This window comes from Saccopteryx leptura, chromosome 1 (assembly GCF_036850995.1).
Source record: "Saccopteryx leptura isolate mSacLep1 chromosome 1, mSacLep1_pri_phased_curated, whole genome shotgun sequence".
Classification (NCBI taxonomy): domain Eukaryota; kingdom Metazoa; phylum Chordata; class Mammalia; order Chiroptera; family Emballonuridae; genus Saccopteryx; species Saccopteryx leptura.
This window is the reverse complement of record NC_089503.1, coordinates 28,485,057-28,509,057: the sequence shown is the minus strand read 5'-3', so window position 1 is coordinate 28,509,057 and position 24,001 is coordinate 28,485,057. Positions and strand designations below refer to the sequence as shown.

Sequence of the window (24,001 nt, the reverse complement as noted above, 5' to 3'; positions counted from 1 at the left end):
TTGCGGGTTTGATCCCCAGTCAGGGCACATACAAGAATCAATCAATGAAAGCACAAGTAAATGGAACAATAAATTGATGTTTCTTCTTTCTCTCTAAAAACAAACAAAACAAAAATATAACCCATAAAAAAAATATTGTAAATGCTATATGGAGTCACATGTCTCTATTTTAAATTTCTCTTTAAAAGTTCACAGCTAGGTAAAAATAAAAGCAGTTCTACAACTGAGGAATTACTGAGAAGTGAAGAAATAAAACTGAAACCAAATATCTTATTTTCTGATTATATTAAAGTCATAACAAATGCCTTCTAAAAAGAATCTTCATTTTTTCAACAACTAAAATACGTACTACAGAGTTTAAAAAGTTCCTACTGTACTTGGATCAAATGATGTTCAAAAGCTAAATTTTAAAGTTAGAAATGTATATTACAATTAATCACTTCAACAAAAAGCTCATTAGTTTTTCTTTAAACTTAAAATGCTTTAACACAAATCATAGCTTTGCATTATTTATCCACTGGTAAAATCTCCTTCTGGCATTCCATGTCATGTCTAGTTAGGCCTATCTAACTAATAATTAAATTGAATAATGCGTTATACCCATTCTACAACCCTGAAAATCTCTAATGTGCACAGGTATAAACTCATCAGCACACATCTTAAAGCCATACTTAAACACACTTCCTACTTACTGGACATTGGTAGAAAACTTCATTTTTGTTCCGACCCTCTGCAGATTCCACTGCTATGTACTGACTCAAACCAGTATGTATGCAAAAAGTTAAAGGGAGACAGTACTTCAGTCCCTGCCTCTGCTGGAAGCCTCCAGCAGCCGTATCGACGTCTAACAAATCCTCAGAACGATAGTGATTAGACAGCGCCATACTTCCCAATAACCTGAGAAGAGACCCCAACATTTAATCAATTGCAATGCCAAATAAACAGTTGTGCTTCCTCTTTTTAATGAATAATAATTTCACATTGACAATTTTATAAGAACTGGTTAACATGTTGATTCTAAATTGGGAATGCCAAAAACACTACAATTTATATATTAAATTCAAATTCTTGAATGGAAAGATTCTGATTTAAATTAAAAGCCTAAATGTCTCAAATGTGTAAATGTCAGCCTTATAAATAGAAAAATAGTTTTATTGCTTTCAAGAATCTATCTTGCCATGATAAACTGATTTGCTGATATTTTGCTACATATGCATATATATGAATGACTAATTTAATGTTTAAAAGGGCAAGTTCTCTGTGATATCTTTAAGCTATTACAATCTTTAGCTTACTCAATCCTACCAGAGAGTATAAATGTTAATCAGCCTAAAGCTTGACCAAGTTTTCATAAACTTGGGATGCGACATAAATTCACCTCACTGCACGTGCATGAGGACAACACAAGTTGTCCTTGATGAGATTCCTACCCTAAGTTCCACCATTGGGTTGTAAATGGATAAAAATCCCTCCGTTGAAATTCATGATCTTCCCTGACCAGGTGGGGGCGCAGTGGATAGAGCATTGGTCTGGGATGCAGAGGAACCAGGTTCAAAATCTCAAGGTCATCGGCCTGAGTATGGGCTCATCCGGCTCGAGCTTGGGCTTACCAACTTGAGCGCAGGATCATAGACATGACCCTATGGATGCTGGCTTGAGCCCAAAGGTCACTGGCTTAAAGCCCAAGGTCAGTGGCTTGGCTGTAGCCCTCTGTCAAGGCACATATGAGAAAGCAATCAATGAACAACTGAGGTACCGCAACAAAAAACTGATACTTCTCATCTCTCTCCTTTCCTGTCTGCCTGTCCCTATCTGTTCCTCTCTCTCTGTTCCTGACTCCTATTAAAAAAAAAATCACGATCTTTTTGTCATGTCAACTCTGGGCAACTCTTTTAATAAAGTTCTCTACTGTTTGCTCTTAAAGTGTGACAATTTTTCAATTTTGTCAAATTTGAGTTTGACAGAAAAAATAGACTAGAATAAAAAGCCAGTAATTTAGGCTTATCTAGTCCCAACAACCCAATATTTCATTTCTGAATACTAACTTGCAGTCTCAGTACGATCACCTCCAAGCTTCCTGATACTCACTCAACCCTGATCTGAAATGGCAACAGAGCCTCGTATGATTCTTCACACCCAGAGACTCCATGTTCCAGTATGAACACCACCAAGTTCTCCCTAACTTCTTATCAGCATTTCACAAATGCAATGTCTCTACAATAGCTTAATTTCATAAAATAAAAAGAGCAGACCCATTCAAAGCACAGTTCTTAAAACTGTGACTGAATTGACAACTAGGTAGTCTGCTTTTCCCAAAGGGTTCCATAACAAATACTTCATCTCTTAGAAGCTTAAAGTAGGCCGTTTAATCATAGGTGATGCCTGAATAGGACAAAAATGTATTTTCTTTAGTTTAGTGTATGTCGCCCTGAACATGTACAGTACACAGAATTTGCATCAGGATCTCCAAAACAAATAATCTGGCCTGTAACAAGATCAACACTTCAAGGGTTCTGAACAGTTTTAGTTCAAATACACCCCCCACATACATTTTCCTCATCTCCCCTAGAGCCCCCCACACCCAGACTTCATTTCACTATAAGGATGTGTTGATAAAAGTAATGTTTTTATGAGACATATTTATTTTGTTAAAATCAAATTCCAGCTGTAGATTTTATCTTACAGATGCTACAAGGAAGAAGAGGGAATTCCTATACGCCTTTATAACTACAAGTACAGTTTGTTTATTTTCTTCCTGGAAAATAACTTGTATCATTAAAAATAACCAAAACAGGAAGCATCTTACCCGGGAACCACTAACTTCTGCCCATTGTGGATGCGATACGAACACCGATAATCGTCGGGAAGCTTGCAGCCGATTTGGGCTTCCACTGCATCGAGGTCTTCCTCTCGAGCACCCTCTGCAAATACACAAGACAAATGATGAAGAAACAATAAGCCTCAAATCTAAGACAAACTATAGTCTTCCTGCTAGTCAATGAAACTATCTTAAAACAAGAGAATGCTGTCCAAAATCCATTGCTGAAATATGTGGAAATGAACTGAAAATTCAGAGAAACATACCCCTTTAGATTGGCTGACATTTAAAGCCCTGAGCAAACAAATTCCTCATTGTCCTCTCAACAGGGACACACTGGCACTACGTAACATATGTAAAGGTATGCACCAATGAAATCCGCAATGCAATGCAAACATTAGGGCATACCTCATTTTTCCTAATCTAATAAATCCACACCTCTCTATTTCAAAAAAATCTCGAGGTGTTCTCTCCACTGATATTCAAGAGTCTTAAGATAGTCTCTCTCTGGGAAATACAGGACTCAGGTGCAGGTTCATGATGTGAGGCCATCAACTTGAACTCGACTTTGCAGGTCTGTAGGCTGCCATATATTCTTGCTTTAAACAATAGGAAGTAATTATAAACACCGAGAAAAAACGTTTACTTGGCAGCAATGTTCTACCAGGTCGTTGGATCAGACCTCTTTCTGAGAATTAAGAAAACTGAACAACAGAAGATTGGTTTCAAGGCTTTTGGAGAACGTCAATGACAGTGAGACCTGGTGGGGTGAGGGGCCTAGGAGAGAAACTGAGGCTGGCCAGGCCTCCCAAGGGGCCACCTTGTCTTTGAAGCAACTGCCAATTCTGAATGCAAACACGAGGCTGAGGGGCCGAGAAGCTGAGTGATGCTCTCAACAGTATCACAGGACGGAGAGAAGTCTCCAAATCTGATGAAGACACCAAACCAGATTCAAGTAGCACTATAAACTCTATGGACCAAGTACAAAGAAAGTCACATCTACACACGTTATCGGGAAACGGGAAAATCAAAGACAGAAAATTTAAAGGCAGCTAGAGTAGGAGAAAGGCCACATTGTCACCTTCAAAGGAACACTAAGACAGACAGCAAAAGAAACAACAGAAGCCAAAAGGATGGTATCTTCAAAGTTCTGGGAAAAAAATAAAAAGACAAAAAACTAATGCCCAGAATTCTATATTCAGTAAATTTATATATCAAAAGTGAAGATGAGCCAGGCCAGGTGGTGGCACAGTGGATAGAGCGTCAGACTGCAATGTGGAGGACCCAGGTTTGAAGCCCTGAGGTCGCCAGCTTGAGCACGGACGGGCTCATCTGGTTTGAGCAAAGCTTACCAGCTTGAGTCCAAGGTCGCTGGCTTAACAAGAGGCCACTTGGTCTGCTGTAGCCCCCTCTCCCCCGGTCAAGGCACATATGAGAAAGCAATCAATGAATAACTAAGGTGCTTCAACGGAGAATTGATGCTAAAAAAAAAAGTGAAGATGAAATACATTTTAAGACAAACATGAAGGTACAGGAAAAAATGAAGAACAACAGAAAAGATAGGTCTTTTTATTTTTATTTATTTTATTTATTCATTTTAGACAGCGGGGAGAGAGAGAGGGAGAGAAGGGGGGAGGAGCAGGAAGCATCAACTCCCACATGTGCCTTGACTAGGCAAGCCCAGGGTCTGGAACTGGCGACTTAATCATTCCATGTTGACACTGTATCCACTGCACCACCACAGGCCAAGCAGAAAAGATAAATCTAATACTGAATATATAAAATAATAACATTTTCAGGAATAGCAAATACAGTAAAAGTTAAAATAACAAAAACTATAATACAAATGGCAGCAGCAAGGTCACTGGACTTAAAACATTCTAAGATTCTTTCATTGTCCAGCGAGAGTGGTAAACATACTAATTTAGAACAGAATAATTAAATAAAAAACAGGGGTACAAAATAAAAGATAATTAAGAAGAATGCAAAATAGGAACATCAACTCAGGTGGCACAAAAAAACAGAAACTATATTTAAATTCAAATATATTAGTAATCATATTAAATATAAATAACTATATAATCTAAGTAAAAGACAGACCCTCAGATCAGATAAAAACAAAACAATCATATACAAGACATGCATCTTAAAGATGTGGCTAGAAAAAGCAAGCTAAAATAGCTCCAATAAATCATACAGCATGGAATTTAAGGCAAACAGCAATATTAGAGGAAATGGAGGACTTTTTGTAATGTCAAAAATGTTAAATTCACTACACAGATATCATAATTCTAATTTTGTACCTAATAACATAGCTTCAAATTATATTTAAAATGAAGAACTAAAATGGATAAAGATGTATCTATAATCATAGTGGTGTATCAGTTTTCTATTGCCACAATATTAGCAGTGTAAAACACTTATTACTCTGATTTCTGTAGGCCAGAAATGTGGGCACGGCTGAATCAGACCCTCTGCTCAGGTCCCACCAGGCTGAAATTCTGGTGTCCCCAGGGGCTGCTATCTCATCTTAAGTATCTTATGCTCAGGGTCCTCTTCCCAGCTTACACTGCTGGCAGAATTCGGCTCTCTGCAGCTGCAGCTAGGCCCTCAGCACCAAGAAGCCACCCGCCCGTCCCTATCACCTGGCCTCTCCACTACATGCCAGTTTGCGTACTCAAGGCCAACAGGAGAGATGCCCATGCTCTGAATCTCCTTGACTTCCGGAAGGGCCCAGGTCCTGTTAGAACTTTCCTGATTAGGTCAGGCCCACTCTGGATAATTTCCTCAAACCAACTGACAAACTATAATAGTAATTGTAAGGGACTTGAGTTACATCTGCAAAACCCCTTCATCTTTGTCATATACCATGACCTAACCACAGGACTGAAATCAACTATACACAGTCCACTCACTCTCAAGGGGAGGCTATTATCTGTACACTGATTATGGAAATCTTGGGAACTTTCTCAGAATTCTGCCTACCACAGTGAGAAATTTTAACATACCTCTCTTAGTAACTAACAGAACAAGCAGCCTCAAAATTAGCAAGAGTACAATAAGAGTAACAATGTTTGCCTAATTATATGTGTGTGTGTGTGTGTGTGTGTGTGTGTGTGTGTGTGTGTGTGTATACATACCTGAGTAAAGTTAACTCAAAGAAATTAGAGAAATAAGTGAAATAAGAAGCATCAGCCCCAGATGGGGGTTGCCGGATGGATCCCAATCGGGGCAAAGGCAGGAGTCTGTCTCACTATCTCCCCTCCTCTTACTTAAAAAAAAAAGATGAGACCCTGGCCGGTTGGCTCAGCGGTAGAGCGTTGGCCTGGCGTGCGGGGGACCCGGGTTCGATTCCCGGCCAGGGCACATAGGAGAAGCGCCCATTTGCTTCTCCACCCCCCCCCCCCTCCTTCCTCTCTGTCTCTCTCTTCCCCTCCCGCAGCCAAGGCTCCATTGGAGCAAAGATGGCCCAGGCGCTGGGGATGGCTCCTTGGCCTCTGCTCCAGGCGCTAGAGTGGCTCTGGTTGTGGCAGAGCGACGCCCTGGAGGGGCAGAGCATCGCCCCCTGGTGGGCAGAGCGTCGCCCCTGGTTGGCGTGCCGGGTGGATCCCGGTCGGGCGCATGCGGGAGTCTGACTGTCTCTCCCCATTTCCAGCTTCAGAAAAATATTAAAAAAAAAAAAAAAAAAAAGATGAAGAAAAGACTATTAAAATCGAATAGCTCCTACCTAGCAAGACTGTTCAAAAGTTACTGAGAGAAAGCACAAATAATTATAGAAATGGGGAAGTAAAATCACTACAAATCCAACAAACATTACCAAGGTAAGAGAATATTATGAAAAACTTTCTGACAATACATTGAAAAATGTAAACAAAGTGGACAATTTTATAGAAAAACACAACTTAGCGAAATTAACATGAAAATAAGTAGAAAAATCTGAATAGTCCTATTTCTAATAAAGAAATTGAATTCTTAGTTTAAAAACCTCACCGTAAAAGCTCCAGGACTGAATGGCTTCACTGGTTCATTCCACTCAAGATTTAACCAAGAAATAAGATCAAGCTTACAAAAACTTTTCCAAGGAACAGAAAAAAAGCAACACTCCCTAACTCGTTTTATAAAGCCAGTATCACCTTGATACCAAAACCTGACAAGAACATTGTAAGAAAGAAAACTATAGGCCAAACTCTCTCATGAACACAGATGTAAAAATCCCAATCAAATACCAGCCAATCAAATCTAACAATATATAAAGGAAAAAATGTTACAACCAAAGTAAGCTTATTTGAGGAATGGTTTAACATTCAGGAAATCAATGTAATTCAGTGCATTAACAGAATAAAGTAGAAAAATCACATAATCACAAGGCTGGCAGACAGTAAAAATTCAATTATCTAAAACAATAAATAACAAAAAACCTTCCTCTTAAACTACTACCAGAAGGGACTTTCTTAAATCTGATCAGAGTATCTATAAAAAACTTACAGCAAACATCATCTTTAGAAGAGAAATATCAAAAGCTTTCCCTCTGCAACCAGAAAGGTAAGAATGCTCACTATCATTACGCCTACCCAACACTGTACCAAAGGCCCTAGCCAGTTTAATAAGGTCCTACCCAGTGCAAGAAGGAAGAGAAATAAATGACATGTAAGGATCAGAAAGTTAGAAATAAAACTGTCATTAGTCTACTTGCTCAAGGAAATGCAAATTAAAACCACCACCACACACCCATTAGAAAGGCTAAAATACAAAGAATGACAACATTTAAGTGCTCGCAGAAATGTAAAGTGGTAGAACCATTTTGAAAAATTAACAGTATCTTTTGAAGTTTAATATAAACACACTTTATAACCCAACAAACTCAATCCTAAGTATTTACTTGATAGAAATATGCTCATATGTGCATCAAAAATGATTTATGCTTGTATTATTGACAGTTCTTATATGCTGGCATTATTTGTAATAGCCAAAAAGTTGAAATAACCCAACTATCCATCAACAGTAGAATAAACATATAAATTGTGCTCTACTCATATAATGAAGTACTATTCTGCAACAAAAATGAACTGTTACAGATGACACAGTTGAATCCCACACACACAAAAATCGAAATAATTCACACAAAATACAAACTTAATCATACAATTTACATAAAGTTCAAAAAGAGAGTCAACTACTCAGTGGGATCAGCAATCAGGAGAGTGGTTCCCCTTGAGAAAGAGGGTACAGATTACTCTTCTTCCTCTTGAATGGAGAGTGCTACAGTGGGTGTGTTCACATTACAAAATTTCACTGAGTTGTACACTTATGATCTGTGCACTTTAGTGCAGGTTAGTTAATACCACTAGTGATAGTGGTCATCATGTACCCACAGATAAGGGAGGAGAGGCGCACTGTGCCTCTGTGCTCATCTTTCTGAAAACTCATTACTCCAGCCTAGTCATGAGTAATAAATACAGACTTCAAGCAAAGTCAGTTTGAGGGGTATTCTACAAAACACCTTATCAGTATTCCTTCAAACTGTCAAGGCCATGAAAGACAAGGAAAGACCGAGAAACTGCTGGAGCCCAGAGGACACTAAGGAGACATGACAACTAAATGCAGTGTGGTATTCTGGACTGGAAATAGGAATGGAAAAGGATATTAATGGAAAAGCTGGTGAAATCTGAATCAAGTCTGGAGTTCAGTTAATGAGAATGTGCCGATGAAGACAGGAGTTTTGACAAATGCCCACAGGGCAGTACGTTAGGGAAAACTGACACGGGGAAGGGTATAAGAACTCTTGGTACTATTTTTGCAACTTCCCTATAATCTAAAATTACTCCAAAATAAAAACTTTATTAAAAAACAAGCCGAATAACTGCCTGAAACAGAAGCTGAATCAGGAGAGGAACTGATATTTATAAAGTTAGTGCTCTATGTTGAATATTTAACTAAGAATTTGTTGAACAGGCAATTAGAGAGAAAAATAATACAAAAACAAAAAACAAACATAGCAAAAGAGAATTATACACTTATAAAACAGTAAAATCAAGGTTTCTTGAGGATCCTACTACAACAGAATCTGGGAGTCAGACCAGGTGAAATCCCAGCTCTACCACAGTTGACTGATCTCCGGCTGGTCTCTTTACTCCTGTTTCCTCACCTGTGAAATGGGCGGTAATACCACTACCTGAGAGGACTGCAGTGAGGATTAAGTATTTATGTGCTTAGTAAAATGCTTTACTAGCACTCAATAAATAGTCACTTACTTTCCTTGCCCCCTTACTTGGACGAGGAGAGAGTGAACAAGTTACTAGGAGCCAAGAAACCTAAATTAGAGTTCTATCTCTGCCCCCTGCTAGTGATGTGACCTGGCATAAGTCACCAAACTCTCGGAGCCTGTCCCTCCACCTGTAAAATGAGGGGACTGGTGTGAATCAGGAATCAGCAAACTATGGCCTGCAGGCCAAAGCCGGGCCTGCCACCTATCTCTGTCAAGTTTCCTTGGAAAAGTGCCACCTCCATTTGCTTATGTATTGTCTATGGCTACTTTCCCACAGTAACAGCAGTTAAATACTTACCATTAGCTAGATCAGTAGAAGATATAGTAACATACCATAGTTCCAGGTTACTTATAAAAACTTCCCCAAACCCCATGCCTATTTGGCTTTCTGAGTTTCCTTTCTAGCTGCCATCTCCTTAACCTTGAAAATGAGTCAGAGACTGTGACCACCCAGGTGCGTAGTTAGGTTCCTGACTCAGTCCTACAACTCAGAGGCCTAGCATTCCTTGAGTCCTTGGCACTATAGATATCAAAGAGCCTTTATCCTATTGCAACTCATGGCAAAGCCCCCAGAAAACTGGTACCTTAGAGTAAAACGGGCTGTCACGGAATTTTCCGACAACCCCGACCTCACTTCCAATCATTAGGTACAAAACTGAGCAGGAGGCCTGGGAATACCAAACTGAGTGCAAAAAAAGGGAAAGAAGCTACTGTGTATCCTTAGTCTCTTAGTGACTGTGCCTGAGAGGGGAACCATTCTCATATTCCAGATGGACTAGTTCTCTAAGGGTCCTAAGACATTTTAAATAAAATAGGATAGGTCCTTTCTCCCTTCAACTGATGTTAAGACCAGAGATCTCAAGTCAGCCTTACATTCAAATCCTGGTTCTGCCTTTTGCTTTGTGATGGCAAACAATTTACTTAGCATCACTAAGACGCTAAGTCTTAGGTAGTTAAACTATAAATGAGAACTGTTAATTACCTACCTCATAGAATTTTGGCAAATCAAGTGAAATAATACAAAGTACTTAGTTTAGTGCCTATCTTTGTGTTTAATAAGTAAACGTATTTTACTCATCACCACCAAATACCTATCTCCAGAATATTTTTCTCTTGAAATTATTTAATCCCACATACCAAGTAGATAATATCATTCTTCTCTTCCAAGGGAAAAAGCTATTAAAAATATTAGTCAAGGGCATTTTCCTTCAAAGCTCAATTCTCTCTGCTGAATCATTCTTCCTCTACTTCCTAGCAATTCAGTTTTAAGTATCAGGTCATGCGATCATGATTTGTATGAAATTCATATTTGCATGGGAAGTTGCAGTGGAAATATGCAACGGAAGAAGACTGCTGTTTCAAAGCGACCTTACTGAGTTCAAAAGGAAGATATGTGAGTACAACTGATCCCAATTTCAGTTCAGCAGAATGAAAACATGTGTGAAATTCCTTTTAGTGGAGAAATCTGAAAAAACTTGAAAGCTAACAGATAAGTAGCAATATATCTACAATCTATTTATGCACTCTTTTGGGTATAAATTTAAATTTTAAAAAAATCAAATGAATGAGAAATAGCTTGTTAATATTCCTTGCCAAAACTGGATGATAATAATGGTATAGTAGAAAGAGCACACATTCTGGGGTCAAAAAGACCTCAGTTCAAATCTTAGTTTTCATTATTCTGTAAATGTCAAAATAGGGATGAAAGTTTTCCTTATATGGCATGCTGCTCTTACACTCTGAAGGGGCCAGGTCTTTATTATTTGGTCTTGTTCAAATACACTGCTCACAAAAATTAGGGGATATTTCAAAATGAATATGAAACTTTAAAATATCCCCTAATTTTTGTGAGCAGTGTATTAGACTAACTTTTTTTTTTTAATTTTTTTTAACTTTTATTAATTTTTAGAGAGGAGAGAGAGAGGGAGGGAGCTAGAGAGAGAGAGAGAGAGAGAGAGAGAGAGAGAAGGTGGGGAGGAGCAGGAAGCATCAACTCCCATATGAGCCTTGACCAGGCAAGCCCAGGGTTTTGAACCGGCGACCTCAGCATTCCAGGTCAACGCTTTATCCACTGCGCCACCACAGGTCTGTCTAACATTTACTTGTATTGAAAACAGGAAAGAGGTTGGTATAGCAGGCAGTTTTTCCATTAAAGAACTATTTTAAAAGAAATCACAATAGTTATCCTCAAACAATCTTTGTATTACTAGTTTCATACAAAACTAATACAAAATTACAGAGTTCAGCTTACCCTTTAGTGAGTAACCATGTGGGTCCTGAGATAGGCAAAAACAGGGCAGGCACTAAGGTTAGGGTCCTTTTTGCAATATAGACTTTCTAATTCTTTGGCCAAAAGTGAATGGTGAATTAGAGATATGTTGGATTAGCACAGACCAGCATAAACAATAAGAGACTGAAAGTTATTTAACCTACTTTAACTAGAGTAACTAAAATGGGGAAGGGGGACCCTGAGTTCCCAGTACCTTTCAGAGACAAAACCATCCGAGGACATCTGGGCTCCAGGTATTTCTTGAGATCATCCCAGGCCTTTTTAATAGCAGCATAATGGTCAATGTATCTTCCTACATCAGAGTAAGTATCAATGAAGAGAGATTTCCAACACTGATTCTTCTGTGTTTTCTCTTCCCTAAACAGATTATAAAAATGAGATTAAGAATCTTTTGAAATGAAATTAGCATGTATTTTAGAAACTTACCAACACGCTTTATTGAAAAGTTTGGTTACTTTAATTTTCCTTTTCATTTATTTAGCCACAAATGAAGACTAAATAGTAAACAGTGACACCAAAAAATTTAACAGGCTGGCATGGTAGGATTATGAGTCGCTTATTTTCTTACTTTCTACTTACCTTTCTCCTAAATTTTCTAATCTCACTAAAATATGTGAAGGGTATATGGACTGTGAATCTCAACTTGCTCCTAAAAACATGCCAATTATAAAATTTTAAAGTGTGTATGTACAGTGGACCCTTCAGCAATGCAGGGATTAGGGGTGTGGACCTCCCCAACCACCCCCCAGACGAAAATCTGAGAATACTGTAACTGTTGATTCCCCAAACTTAACTACTAACAGCTACTGTTACCTGTGGGCCTTACTGATAACATAAGGTGACCAACTTTTTTACAATGAAAAGGAGGAAATAAATAAATGGAAGAAAACAATATCGTAAATAAAAGAAACATTTTATTAATTGCAACAATAATACACTATAATACGATAAATGCATAATAAAAACACTTGAAATATTTTATATTGTAATTATGCTTACATGCCTATTAATTTTTATAATAATAATTGTAAGAAAAAAGTACTCGTTTAGATACATCACATCACATGTAATGGATCGACTCTGCATCGATCGCATACGGACATTTACAGACTAGTCTTCCAATATCAAAAAGGAGGACATGTAGGAGGACACATTTCGAAGGAGGACGGAACTTACAAAAGGACTGTCCCCCCTAAAGGAGGATGATTGGTCACCTTGGATCAGTGATTTTCAACCTTTTTTTTTTTCATGGCACAAACACACACTAATTACTAAGTGTGTCTAATTACACACACACTAAATTACTAATTTAGTCAGTGCCCCTGACTAAATACAACCATTTTCATCTTATGGCACAAATAAATTAGTTACTAAGGAAGAAGAGGTCAGGGCCCTTTTTCTTTAGTAATTAGTTTATGAGTGCGTGAGAAACAAAGGTTGAAAATCACTGCCTTAGATAAAAAAACAGTTAACATATATTTTATAAGTAATATGTAGTATATACTGTACTCTTACAATAAAGCAAACTGGGAAAGAAAATCACAAGGAAGAGAAAATACATTTACAATAGTTACTGAAAAAAAATCTGCGTATAAGTGGACCTATATAGTTCAAACCCACATTGTTCAAGGGTCAACTGCAGTTGTTCTATATTAGAAAATATTTAGGATCTAATGATACAATAATATTAATCTAATTCATTTACATTGGCTTAGCCAGAGAAATCATATAGCACAAAAGTAATCACGATTCAATATCTGTATTTGGTACAATTCCACAAATATTTATTGAGTGTCTACTTAGCCACTGAGGATATTAAAAAAAAGGCATACTTTTTTGCCTTCAAAAATGCATAGTGTTATGAGGGAGAAAAAAATGAAGTGTAGGCCCTGGCCGGTTGGCTCAGTGGTAGAGCGTCAGCCTGGCATGTGGAAGTCCCGGGTTCGATTCCCAGCCAGGGCACACAGGAGAAGCGCCCATCTGCTTCTCCACCCCTCCCCCTCTCCTTCCTTTCTGTCTCTCTCTTCCCCTCCCACAGCCAAGGCTCCACTGGAGCAAAGATGGCCCCGGGTGCTGGGGATGGCTCCTTGGACTTTGCCTCAGACCCTAGAGTGGCTCTGGTCGCAACAGAGCCATGCCCTGGATGACCAGAGCATCGCTCCCTGGTGGGTGTGCTGGGTGGATCCCGGTCGGGCGCGTGCGGGTGTCTGTCTGACTGTCTCCCCGTTTCCAGCTTCAGAAAAGTACAAAAAAAAAAAAAAAGAGTTAGAAGTGATATAAGATAAGGCAGCCACAACCAGCCTTAAGGTAACAGCTCAAGCAGGACCTTAGCCTGCAGGAAAAGAAGAGCCACTGGAGAGTTTTAACAGGGTAGTTCAAAAAGCAGACTGTGGCTGTGGTATGGGAGGGTGTAAGCTAGAGCCTGGGAGATGAGTGAGGAAGTTTTGCAGAGATGATGAACTGAATTAAAACTGACAGTGAGATGAAATGAGTAGGAAGATTCAAGAAATATACAGAGGCCCAAATCAGAAAGGCTTGGTAACTGAATAAATGGAGGGAAAGAGGTAGAGAGAGGACAGAGGAGAGATCTGAGATGATCCCTGCTTTTGGCTAAGAAGCCTGGGTAGACAGGATGGTACTTCCATGAAGACTAGGAATGCAGAAATATCAGGTTTAAAGATGAAGAAAAGAACAATTCAGGGTGCTGAGGTTTCTTTTGGGGGGGGGGGTGTTAGAAGAAAAGTATCTTTTTATTAATGTAAATACTATATACATGCACTATTTATCAAAATCAAAAAAGTACCAAAGAATTTTGATGTAAAACTAGTCTCCTGTTCTAAGCCCAACCCCTCAAAGGAAACTTCAGTTATTTCTAGAAATGATCTCTATAATTCTAAATATTTATGCCTCTATTGATTGGTCAATTTTATAGCTATCTACTGATACTCTAAAAGACAGATGTAGCAATACTTAAAATTCTCTCTCCCCCATTATGCCTCCTCCCAATGTTTGACAGCTCTGTTATTAAATTTAGGTCTACTGAGTAGCTCACAACTGTCAATAACAGACTTAAGCCTCCACTTCTTGCTTTACAACTTCAGTCAATACTAGAGTCCCCTCAATCTAAGGAAAAGATATTAGCAATCCTACCTGTTCTTTCACTTTTTCAACTCCCACCTTCTGTTATCTACACTCAGATTTATTAACATTTACTGAATTCAATGAACACTTGTGGGTCATTCAATGGAAAGGTCCCGCAGCCGGTTATACACACAAGTCTAGAGCTCAGTGGGGATGTCGGGGTGGACATTCAGGTTTGGGAGTTAGAAATACAGAAGTCACAAGTAGGCACTCTAACCTGAACAGTGCAGGAGAGTTCACAGAGGGCCAAGGGTAGAGGCTGGGAGAATACCAGCATTTCCTGAATACTCACTCAGATATCAGCCAGTATTTTTTGCAATGTCTTCTCCACAGAGGATCATGACTTGATAGCTGGCTAAGTCTTCGACTGACGTAGCAACAACTGACAATAACCAGATTCATGGTTAGTATAAAAGAAAATAAGAAAATAATTCTAAAATAAAGATTAAAATGGTCAATGTGAAGTTTTGTTCTATTCCTTTTACTTTTGTTATTTTCCATTTTCTACCCTTATAATTGCAAAATATTTTCAAAATCTTTTTAATGTTTTAGCTAGTATAAATTACCTTTTAAGCACTAAAATCTGAGTTCACATATAAACCCCCAAACCTCTACAGCTGTAATATTCATATGAAAGTCTATGAAACATATAAACCATTGGAGTTAATTTCAAATCAAGGAGCCTTCCTACACTCCTTACAGTAACGATAATCATTTCCGCATATAGAAAGAAATATTACTCAGGTGTAACAGCAGTTTTTTCTTTAAGATCTGTGAGACATTTGATATTAAATACACAGGATTTGTGTTTGTTTTGTTCTAATTTTTCTTAAAAGAAATAAAAATTGCAGCCAAAACCACTTTTTAATTATACCAACTATTGGAGAGCCCATCTATGAAAAGTGTCAGAGTAATAACAATCCAATTTCAATATCCATGGCTGTTGAAGTTAGCATCAGTGCTCAAAAACGTGGAATGTTAGAAACAAATAATTTTCTTATTATATATAAGTCCTAGTACAACTGTGCCACATCCTGTAAATCCTACACTACATACTTAATTTGCAAAAAGAATGAACCTTCGATTAAGAAAATATATTTCTAGCTTTTCAGAAGAGGAATCACAAGTTATAGACAGTAGGCATTCAAAGATCTCACTTGGACAATGGCTAATCAATTAAGGGAATCTTAAAAGACATGGAGGATTTGTCAAGGCCATGAGTGGGACATGTTAAAAACTTATAATTTTCAAATTTTAAACAAAATTCATGCTCATTCTTTTCTACCAAGCTCTCAAGATGCCCAAACTAACATTTGCAAACACTGGAAGTCCTCTGATTTTGTGATTTAGATAGAGTCCTCTTTTCTTGATCCTTCTCCCTCCACTGTCCCAAGAGTTAAACAACATAAGGGAATCTCTGAAATAAGCACCAAAGATGATTTTGATGCACAGTATGTTCTAGATATTCTGACTTAGGTGGCTTGAGGTGAGATCTTTACCTCAAGCATGTATAAGTTTAAAAGTGCCACATGTAACTCTGATACACAGAAGGGGTTAAGAATGACTTATACACAATAAATCACCCTGGAATGGAGGAGGAAATTCAAACTATGCAGCTGATATTACACAATGACCCCAATGGACGAACCCAATCCAACCCAATCCAGTTTAGCAAATATGTACCAAACACTTTAGAGCAGGGGTCCCCAAACTTTTTTCACAGGGGGCCAGTTCACTGTCCCTCAGACCGTTGGAGGGCCAGACTATAAAAAAAAACTATGAACAAATCCCTATGCACACTGCACATATCTTATTTTAAAGTAAAAAAAACAAAACAGGAACAAATACAATATTTAAAATAAAGAACAAGTAAATTTAAATCAACAAACTGACCAGTATTTCAATGGGAACTATACTCCTCTCACTGACCACCAATGAAAGAGGTGCCCCTTCCGGAAGTGTGGTGGGGGCCGGATAAATGGCCTCAGGGGGCCGCATGTGGCCTGGGAACCGTAGTTTGGGGACCCCTGCTTTAGAGCTTAGTAGCAACGAGCAAAGTAGCATCTGGCAAAGTTGGGCTTGATAGTGTAGGAAAGATGTTGCAGTACACTGGGAACTTATCTGTGGATAAAATTCAATGGTATTTGTGATGATCAATTTTATGTGTCAACTTGCTTGGGCCAAGGGATGCCCCAATAGCTGGTTAAACATTATTCCCGGCTGTGTCTGTGGGGAATGTTTCTGGAAAAGATTAGCATTTGAATTGGTAGACTAAGTAAACCAGATGGCCCCCCTCAATGTGAGTGGACATCATCCAAGCCACTGTGGGCCTGAATAGAACAAAAAGGCAGAGGAAGGTTAGATCTGCTCTCCACTTGACTACTTGAGCTGAGATAGGGATCTTTTAGCCCTCAGCATTCCTGATGCTCAGGCTTTCTGACCCAGACTGGAATCTGCGTCATTGTCTTTCCAGCTCTCAGCCCTTGGAATTATATCACCAGCTTTCTTGGGTCTCTAGCTTGCTGATGGCAGATAGTAGGACTGACTGCTCAGCCTCCATAATTCACGAACCATTACCTTATTAAAAAAAATCATACACACACACACACACACACACTTTTTCTCTCAAGAACCCTAATACAAGTATTCAACTCAGTTCACTTTCGTAAACATTGGAGGGCTCATGTCACATCTGTTTAAAACTTTGATTACTATCTAAGCATTTAAAATAACCTCTGATCTCCTCAGCTTGGCTCACAAGGTCCTGCATGATCTCACCAATCTCTTCTCAAGCCGTTCTGCCTGTGAGTCACTCCCTACCTCCTGCAACACTAGTCTTCTAGCTCCTCCAACAGGCCACACTACTGTCCAATCAGCCTTGAAACACACCGTTCCCTCTGCCAAAACTGCTCTATGGAGTCCTTCATATACGGTAGCTCCTTTGGATTTGAATTGTCTCTCCCTCTCATTCCTTAATCGAGCAACTGACTTATTTCCTCCATAGCATATAGCACCTCTTGTATTGTGCACCTGTTTGTTTTCCACCCTGCCCACTACACTGTAAGCTTCATGAAAGGGGCCTTATCTGTCTTGTTCACTCTCGTATCCAAAACATTTAACAGGCTGGCACAAAAAAGGCATTAAAAAAAATCTGTTGGCCCTGGCTGGTTGGCTCAGTGGTAGAGCGTCGGCCTGGCGTGTAGAAGTCCCGGGTTCGATTCCCAGCCAGGGCACACAGGAGAAGCGCCCATCTGCTTCTCCACCCCTCCCCCTCTCCTTCCTCTCTGTCTCTCTCTTCATTTCCCGCAGCCGAGGCTCCACTGGAGCGAAGATGCCCCGGGATGGCCCGGGCGCTGGGGATGGCTCCATGGCCTCTGCCCCAGGTGCTAGAGTGGCTCTGGTCACAACAGAGCAACGCCCTGGAGGGGCAGAGCATCGCTCCCTGTCTGCGTCGCCCCCAGGTAGGCGTGCCGGGTGGATCCCGGTCGGGCGCATGCGGGAATCTGACTGTCTCTCCCCGTTTCTGGCTTCAGAAAAATACAGAAAAAAAAAAAATCTGTTAATAAATGATGACTACAAAGATAACCAAGACAGTCTTTACATTTAAAAAGTGCACAATCCATCTGGCATGGCAAATAAAAAGAAGTTAGAGAGAGGAATCAAGAGGGTCTTAAAGGAATTTCATCTTGCCAGGATGAGAAGAGGAGGGCAAGGCATTCCAGGCAAGGTCAAGAGCTTAAGCTACAGAACAACAACAACAACAAAAACAAGCATGTAGGATGCTGGCAAAAGTGATTTGGCTAGAGTGGATTACGCCAAATGATAAGAACCTTAAATGCTTTCATATTTTTAGATTATAGTCTTCAAACAAGAAGCACTGTAAGTTTTTAAGGAGAACGAAAGCAAGATCTGTCTTAGAAGCCTGGGTCGAGAAAAATTTATTTTAAGGAAAAAAATAAAAGTGTTATGGATACTAATATAGAAAGTAGCCAGAAACTAGTTATCCTAGAAACTCACCACTTAGCTTAGGCCAATCAACAGCTACCAGTAACTCCAAAAAGACTGTATTTCTAAAAAGACCTCTGATATAACACAGGGTACAATCATCAAATGGCTAGACTCATTGGTTAATCCAAATAAAAACTCCCCAAAAAACAAAAACAAAACAAGTCTCGCCTACCCGTCCTAAAGAGGGCGACTTCGCCTCCTCTTCAATATATGTGGTGGCACAAGAAAGACAAGGGCCATGCCACCAGCTGTCAAGGGTATAAACAGCGCCATTTCTTCCACCATCCCAGATAGTTTCTAATGCTGAAGGAACTAGGCATTTAAGTACCCTGACCAGCAACCGGTGTTTATTTTTGGAACAGGTGCTGGTCATCTGGGAAACCCAAAGCGTACAGGAAAGAAAGCGGTCACCTGTAATCGCACCATCGGAAGTCAGTACCAAAACACAAAATGCAACACGCGACCGTGAAGAGGAAGGCTGAAAGCAAAACAACTTCCCGGCACAGAAGTCCTAAAATGTGCCCTGCCAGACATCGTGGTGCCGCGGAAGTCGCACCTAGAGGTCAGGGGATCGCCTGGCTCCTTCTCCCCGGTGCCCCACCTGTCTATTCCGGCGCTCGACTCCGCAGGCCCCGGGGCCCAAATAGAGAAGAGCGCTCGGCCGGGAAGGGGCTTTCCAAAGCGGCCTGGACTGGGCCACATCGGGGAGCACGGTGGGCGTGGGGTGCGGGGGTCGGCGGGGTGGCAGCGGGAAGCAGTACCTCGCCCCGGAAATAAGCCTCCCGGAGGCCCGGGAGAGAGGGCTCCCGTCGCTCTTCAGGCTTGGACTCTGGACGGGAGGAAGACCTCAAGGCGTGGCTCTTACCGCCCCCGACTCGCCCCGGCCCCCCGGTGGCTCTGCAGGAGGGCGGCCCAGGCATCACCTTCTGGTTCACACCGGGGACCTGGTCTAGGTGGCTAGCCGGGCCTCCATCCCTCCTGCCTCAACGCATCCTCCCGCCCCGTGACCCCACCCCTGCCATGCGCGTCGTCCCATTACTTGATTAGGTCCCGGTAGTCCAAGAAGGATAAGATCAGGAGCAGGGGATCGGTAGGCAGCGATTCTAGGGTCAGAGTCGCAGGCTCTGTCTCCATGGCCGCCATCTTGCCTGCCGGTGCAAGCCTGGCCCCGCCCAAGACCCGGCTTGGCCCCGCCCCCGCCGCCAGCACTGGAGCCGCTCCTTAGCGGCTCGCACAGGTTTGTTATGTAACCTCTGGACAGTCCCGCCCACAGGGTGGGCCGAGGGCCGTGCCTGGAAAAACGCTCCGCCCACCGCCCGGTGGCTTCGCGCCAGCGCGGTAGGAGCCTTCTGCGTCTTGCATCCCCGCGCGTCTGGCATCTCCTCTCCTCCTGAGATGCGCGAGCTCCGCTTGGTGCGCACGTGCAATACCTAAGGTCGCCGGAGCTCTCGTTCCTTTCCGGTCCCTAAACTTGCTCATCATGGACCCCCTTTCTGGCTTTGTTCTCAAGTCTTCAGCCTCCAGTCCCTCATGAGAAATTTTACACCCGGTATCCTTGAAGCGCGGCCCCAAATCTGACGCTAAATCCTCTCCGCCCATGGCCTCCAAATCCATTGCTTCTCTTCGTTTCCCGACCTAGAACCCCTTCATTGCCACCCCCTCCCCCCTCAACCTCGCTCCGCCTGTCCCTCGCATACAGCGGCGGCTCCGAACCACTTTCTGTTCCACTAAGCAGGGGCCACAGGCACTGGCTGGAGGCTCTTCTCCCAAACTGCGGAAATAATCCTTGAGTGCATAATTTTAACTCCAAGTAAAAAGGTTTACAAGGACTGAATCTAAGGGTCACCGTCACTTGGTTCTCGTGGTTATTTTTCAGCGTACTGGGACAATGTAAAGTCCATAGTAAGTGGATTTTTGTTTTTGCCAAGGTTTAATCTCGGAAAGTTAAGTACCCAGGTGTGAAGGGGTAAGCTGAGCGGTCCCACCACCACCGCGCGCAATTGAGGAGTGATGATGACCACTCTTCAGCTTTGCCAAGGTGGTATTAAAGAGGGCGTAGGAGAAGGGTCATGGATTGTGCGCCAACGGTACATCACTTATCCGACCTGATTTCTTCTTTTCTTTGCTTTTCCAAAGGTGGTATGGTGTAAGGCAGTGGTCCCCAACCTTTTCTGGGCCACGGACCAGTTTAATGTCACAAAATATTTTCACGGACTGGCCTTTAGGATGGGACGGATAAATGTATCACGTGACTAAGACAAGCGTCAAGAGTGAGTCTTAGATGGATGTAACAGAGGGAATCTGGTCATTTTTAAAAAATAAAACATCGTTCAGACTTAAATATAAATAAAATGGAAATAATGTAAGTTATTTATTCATTCTCTGCAGACCGGCACCAAATGGCCCACGGACCATTACCGGTCCGTGGCCCGGGGGTTGGAGACCACTGATGTAAGGGACTTTGGGGCCTCCAGTCAGATCTGGCCTCCATGCATCCGTCATTTACCAGAAGTGAGACGGTGGGCTAGTTAAAACTGCCTAAATTCTATGAGCCTGTTTACTCATCTCTAAAAACCATCCCTCCCCTAAGGAGATTTATGGATGGTAATGAAGCTAGATATTCAATAAATGTTAATTTTTCAAGCCTATACATACATCTATCACTAAGTTTTCCAAACTTTCCATTTCCTGGAGAAAGTTTCCTCCTAATTATTTGGAAAAGTGAAATGATCTCCCCCCAAATACCCCACTTCATTTCTTCAGTTCATACCATTAATGTTTTATGGTTTTGTCTAATATTAATAACCCCTCCCTCCTCCTCCCACAGGATGGTATTAAGCATGTTTATTTTCTGTATCTTACAATGTTTTGACATACTAAAAATCCTGCTGACTGCCTAGTTAATCCCTAAAGAAAGTAAGTGACTTACTTGGGAGTATACCTCTCATACGCAAGCAACCACCCCTTTTATCTAATGCTCACACACTGAGCTAATAGTTCCCCTGTTCTCAATCATCCCAGGGCCAGGCACCAGGCCACAAGAGAGCACCCCTACAGCCCAAAGCCCACCATTTATTGTTTAAACTAACCGTTCTAAGCTGTTTATTCTGCCTTCCTCTGCCTTCCCAGTGGAAACCCCAATAAAGTCCCTGACCCAAACTTTCCCCTTGCTCCTGCTTCCGCCTGCTGCCCGAAACCTGATGTTCCTGCTGTGGCCTGCATGGAGCATTATGCCCCTTCTCCAGGGAAATGTAAGTAATACAGATCTTTCAATGGCACGGCCTTTGCCATGTCGTCACTCAATCATCTCCACAAGTTAAAACCCCAGAAATACAAATGAGATACCCAGCAAAAACAACAACAAAAGCTCCTCTGCTTATATCTCTGTACCTCCAACACACATATTGAAAGCGTTTATTGAATTTGTAGCATCCACTGGGTATGAGAACAAACGTCAGAGACTTTCAGGAGTTAAGATGTTACTTTATTGGCCAGTTTAACCTGCGCAGGGGCGAACTCCCAAGATGTCCAGAGACACCGTGCCCACAAGGAGCTGCAAACGGAAGCCGCACCTGGAGCTTACAGCCAGGCCCTTATATATCCTAAGTTAGCAAGCATAGTACAGAAGCAGATGTGGCAGTTTAGCTATTGGCTAGGGAGGTCACACGCAGCATAGCAACAGGGGCCGGCATAGCAACAGGGGCCGGTTTTAGCTTAGTGGCGAATTTCAAACATAAACTTCTGATAAGGGTCTCTGACCTTCTTTGTTCTCAGCCTCACAGGAGCCATATCAGCACTTACTGTTCCTTCAATAGTTACACTCTTTGGCAGCCCCAGTACTCCCTGAATCTAACAGAATTGGATTTAGGTCAGTTGTTTTCTGCTTGTCTCTCTCACCAGACTAAGCTCTCAGTCTTTTTCATTCTTGTAACCCCTGGGCCTAGTCTGGCATTCAACAAGCAGAAAGTTAGATTGAAGTTGAATGAATGAAGACAGAGAGTCATTTCTGTTACATATATTTATAAAGGCATTTGCTCCTAATTCATGTTTGTCTCCACTTCTTCCTCAGATGGGCTTTGTTTTAAATCTGAAAGCTGGTAAGAGTTACAAGTACATTGTGTTTGCTTCTGCTAGCCTATTGCATTTTCCTTTCATTTGGACTTGGTCGTTAAGACCTAATGAAAAAACTGAGAGTATGAAGTGACCGTACTGTTATGGTCAGGATTAAGGTGAGGCCAGAGAGGCACTTACCTGGAGCCCCAAATTTAATGGCGGTGGGGGTGTGTGTGCCAAAAAACCTCACTAATCAAGATAAATAATATTTTTCAAAAAATCAAAATTAATGCTAAAAATTACATAATGAACAAAATACCAAAATCCAGAACAACAACAACAACAAAAAAACCCCAGGATCCCATAGTGTTGTGCAAACCATAGTGGAGCCTAAGGCCAGAAGAAAACCCGTGCACCTACATACATATTTTTATTTTCTTAGATGGTTTCCTTCTACCCCCACCTCCAAAGGCCAGGAGAGCTGCTCAGGCACAGGACTTTCTTCCCCCATGTGGCTGGACTCAGGGCCCCTGCTATCCCCTCTTGCCCCCTCTTCCTAGGCTGCCAGCCTCTGCCACTTCCCACCTTGGAAAGTACCATCTGATACCAGCCCCTTCTGCAACAGCCCATGTTTTTCTGGGGAGGTGGTCTCAACCCAGTCTCCATTTTCTGTTTGTGGACCATAAATGGCAAAAAGCCTTTTTTAGATTCAAGGCTTAGGCCCTGGCCGGTTGGCTCAGCGGTAGAGCGTTGGCCTAGCGTGCGGAGGACCCGGGTTCGATTCCCGGCCAGGGCACACAGGAGAAGCGCCCATTTGCTTCTCCACCCCTCCGCCGCGCTTTCCTCTCTGTCTCTCTCTTCCCCTCCCGCAGCCAAGGCTCCATTGGAGTAAACATGGCCTGGGCGCTGGGGATGGCTCTGTGGCCTCTGCCCCAGGCGCTAGAGTGGCTCTGGTTGCAACATGGCGACGCCCAGGATGGGCAGAGCATCACCCCCTGGTGGGCAGAGCGTCGCCTCATGGTGGATGTGCCGAGTGGATCCTGGTCGGGCGCATGCGGGAGTCTGTCTGACTGTCTCTCCCTGTTTCCAGCTTCAGAAAAATGAAAAAAAAAAAAAATTAAAAAAAAAAAAAGATTCAAGGCTTAGCAAAAGCCTAAGTTCTCCCCCCTTCACCTCCATATTGGCTATGATACTGAGTATTTGCACCCACTTCACTTGCTTGCTTAAGTTGCTGGAGGCAATTTACATGCCCCTCCTCTTACTCTTTGTTTGTTCAGATGTTGGTTGATTTCACTTATGCATGGTAGGGGGATTCCTGTTTATGCCTTGGGAGAATTCCTGTTTTAGCCTCAGATGTGGAAGTTTGTATCAAGGACTTCCTTGATTTGCACATGGCTATATAATAAAGCAAACTGGGGCTATGGGG

The 24,001-nt window shown here is 41.6% G+C and overlaps 1 protein-coding gene across 1 annotated transcript in view; it reads right to left on the bottom strand.

Annotated features, from left to right (window-relative positions):
- FBXO3 (F-box protein 3) overlaps nucleotides 1-19,719 on the bottom strand; it is a 37,438-nt gene extending 17,719 nt beyond the window's left edge. Inside the window, exons 1-5 of the mRNA XM_066363512.1 lie at nucleotides 19,562-19,719; nucleotides 14,807-14,896; nucleotides 11,567-11,730; nucleotides 2,807-2,921; nucleotides 693-897 (exon numbers count right to left, since the gene is read on the bottom strand). Of these exons, the coding sequence (XP_066219609.1) occupies nucleotides 693-897; nucleotides 2,807-2,921; nucleotides 11,567-11,730; nucleotides 14,807-14,896; nucleotides 19,562-19,665 (678 nt within the window). The 5' untranslated portion in view covers nucleotides 19,666-19,719. The remainder of the gene's footprint in view (nucleotides 1-692; nucleotides 898-2,806; nucleotides 2,922-11,566; nucleotides 11,731-14,806; nucleotides 14,897-19,561) is intronic.
- Between the last annotated feature and the right edge of the window lie 4,282 nt (nucleotides 19,720-24,001).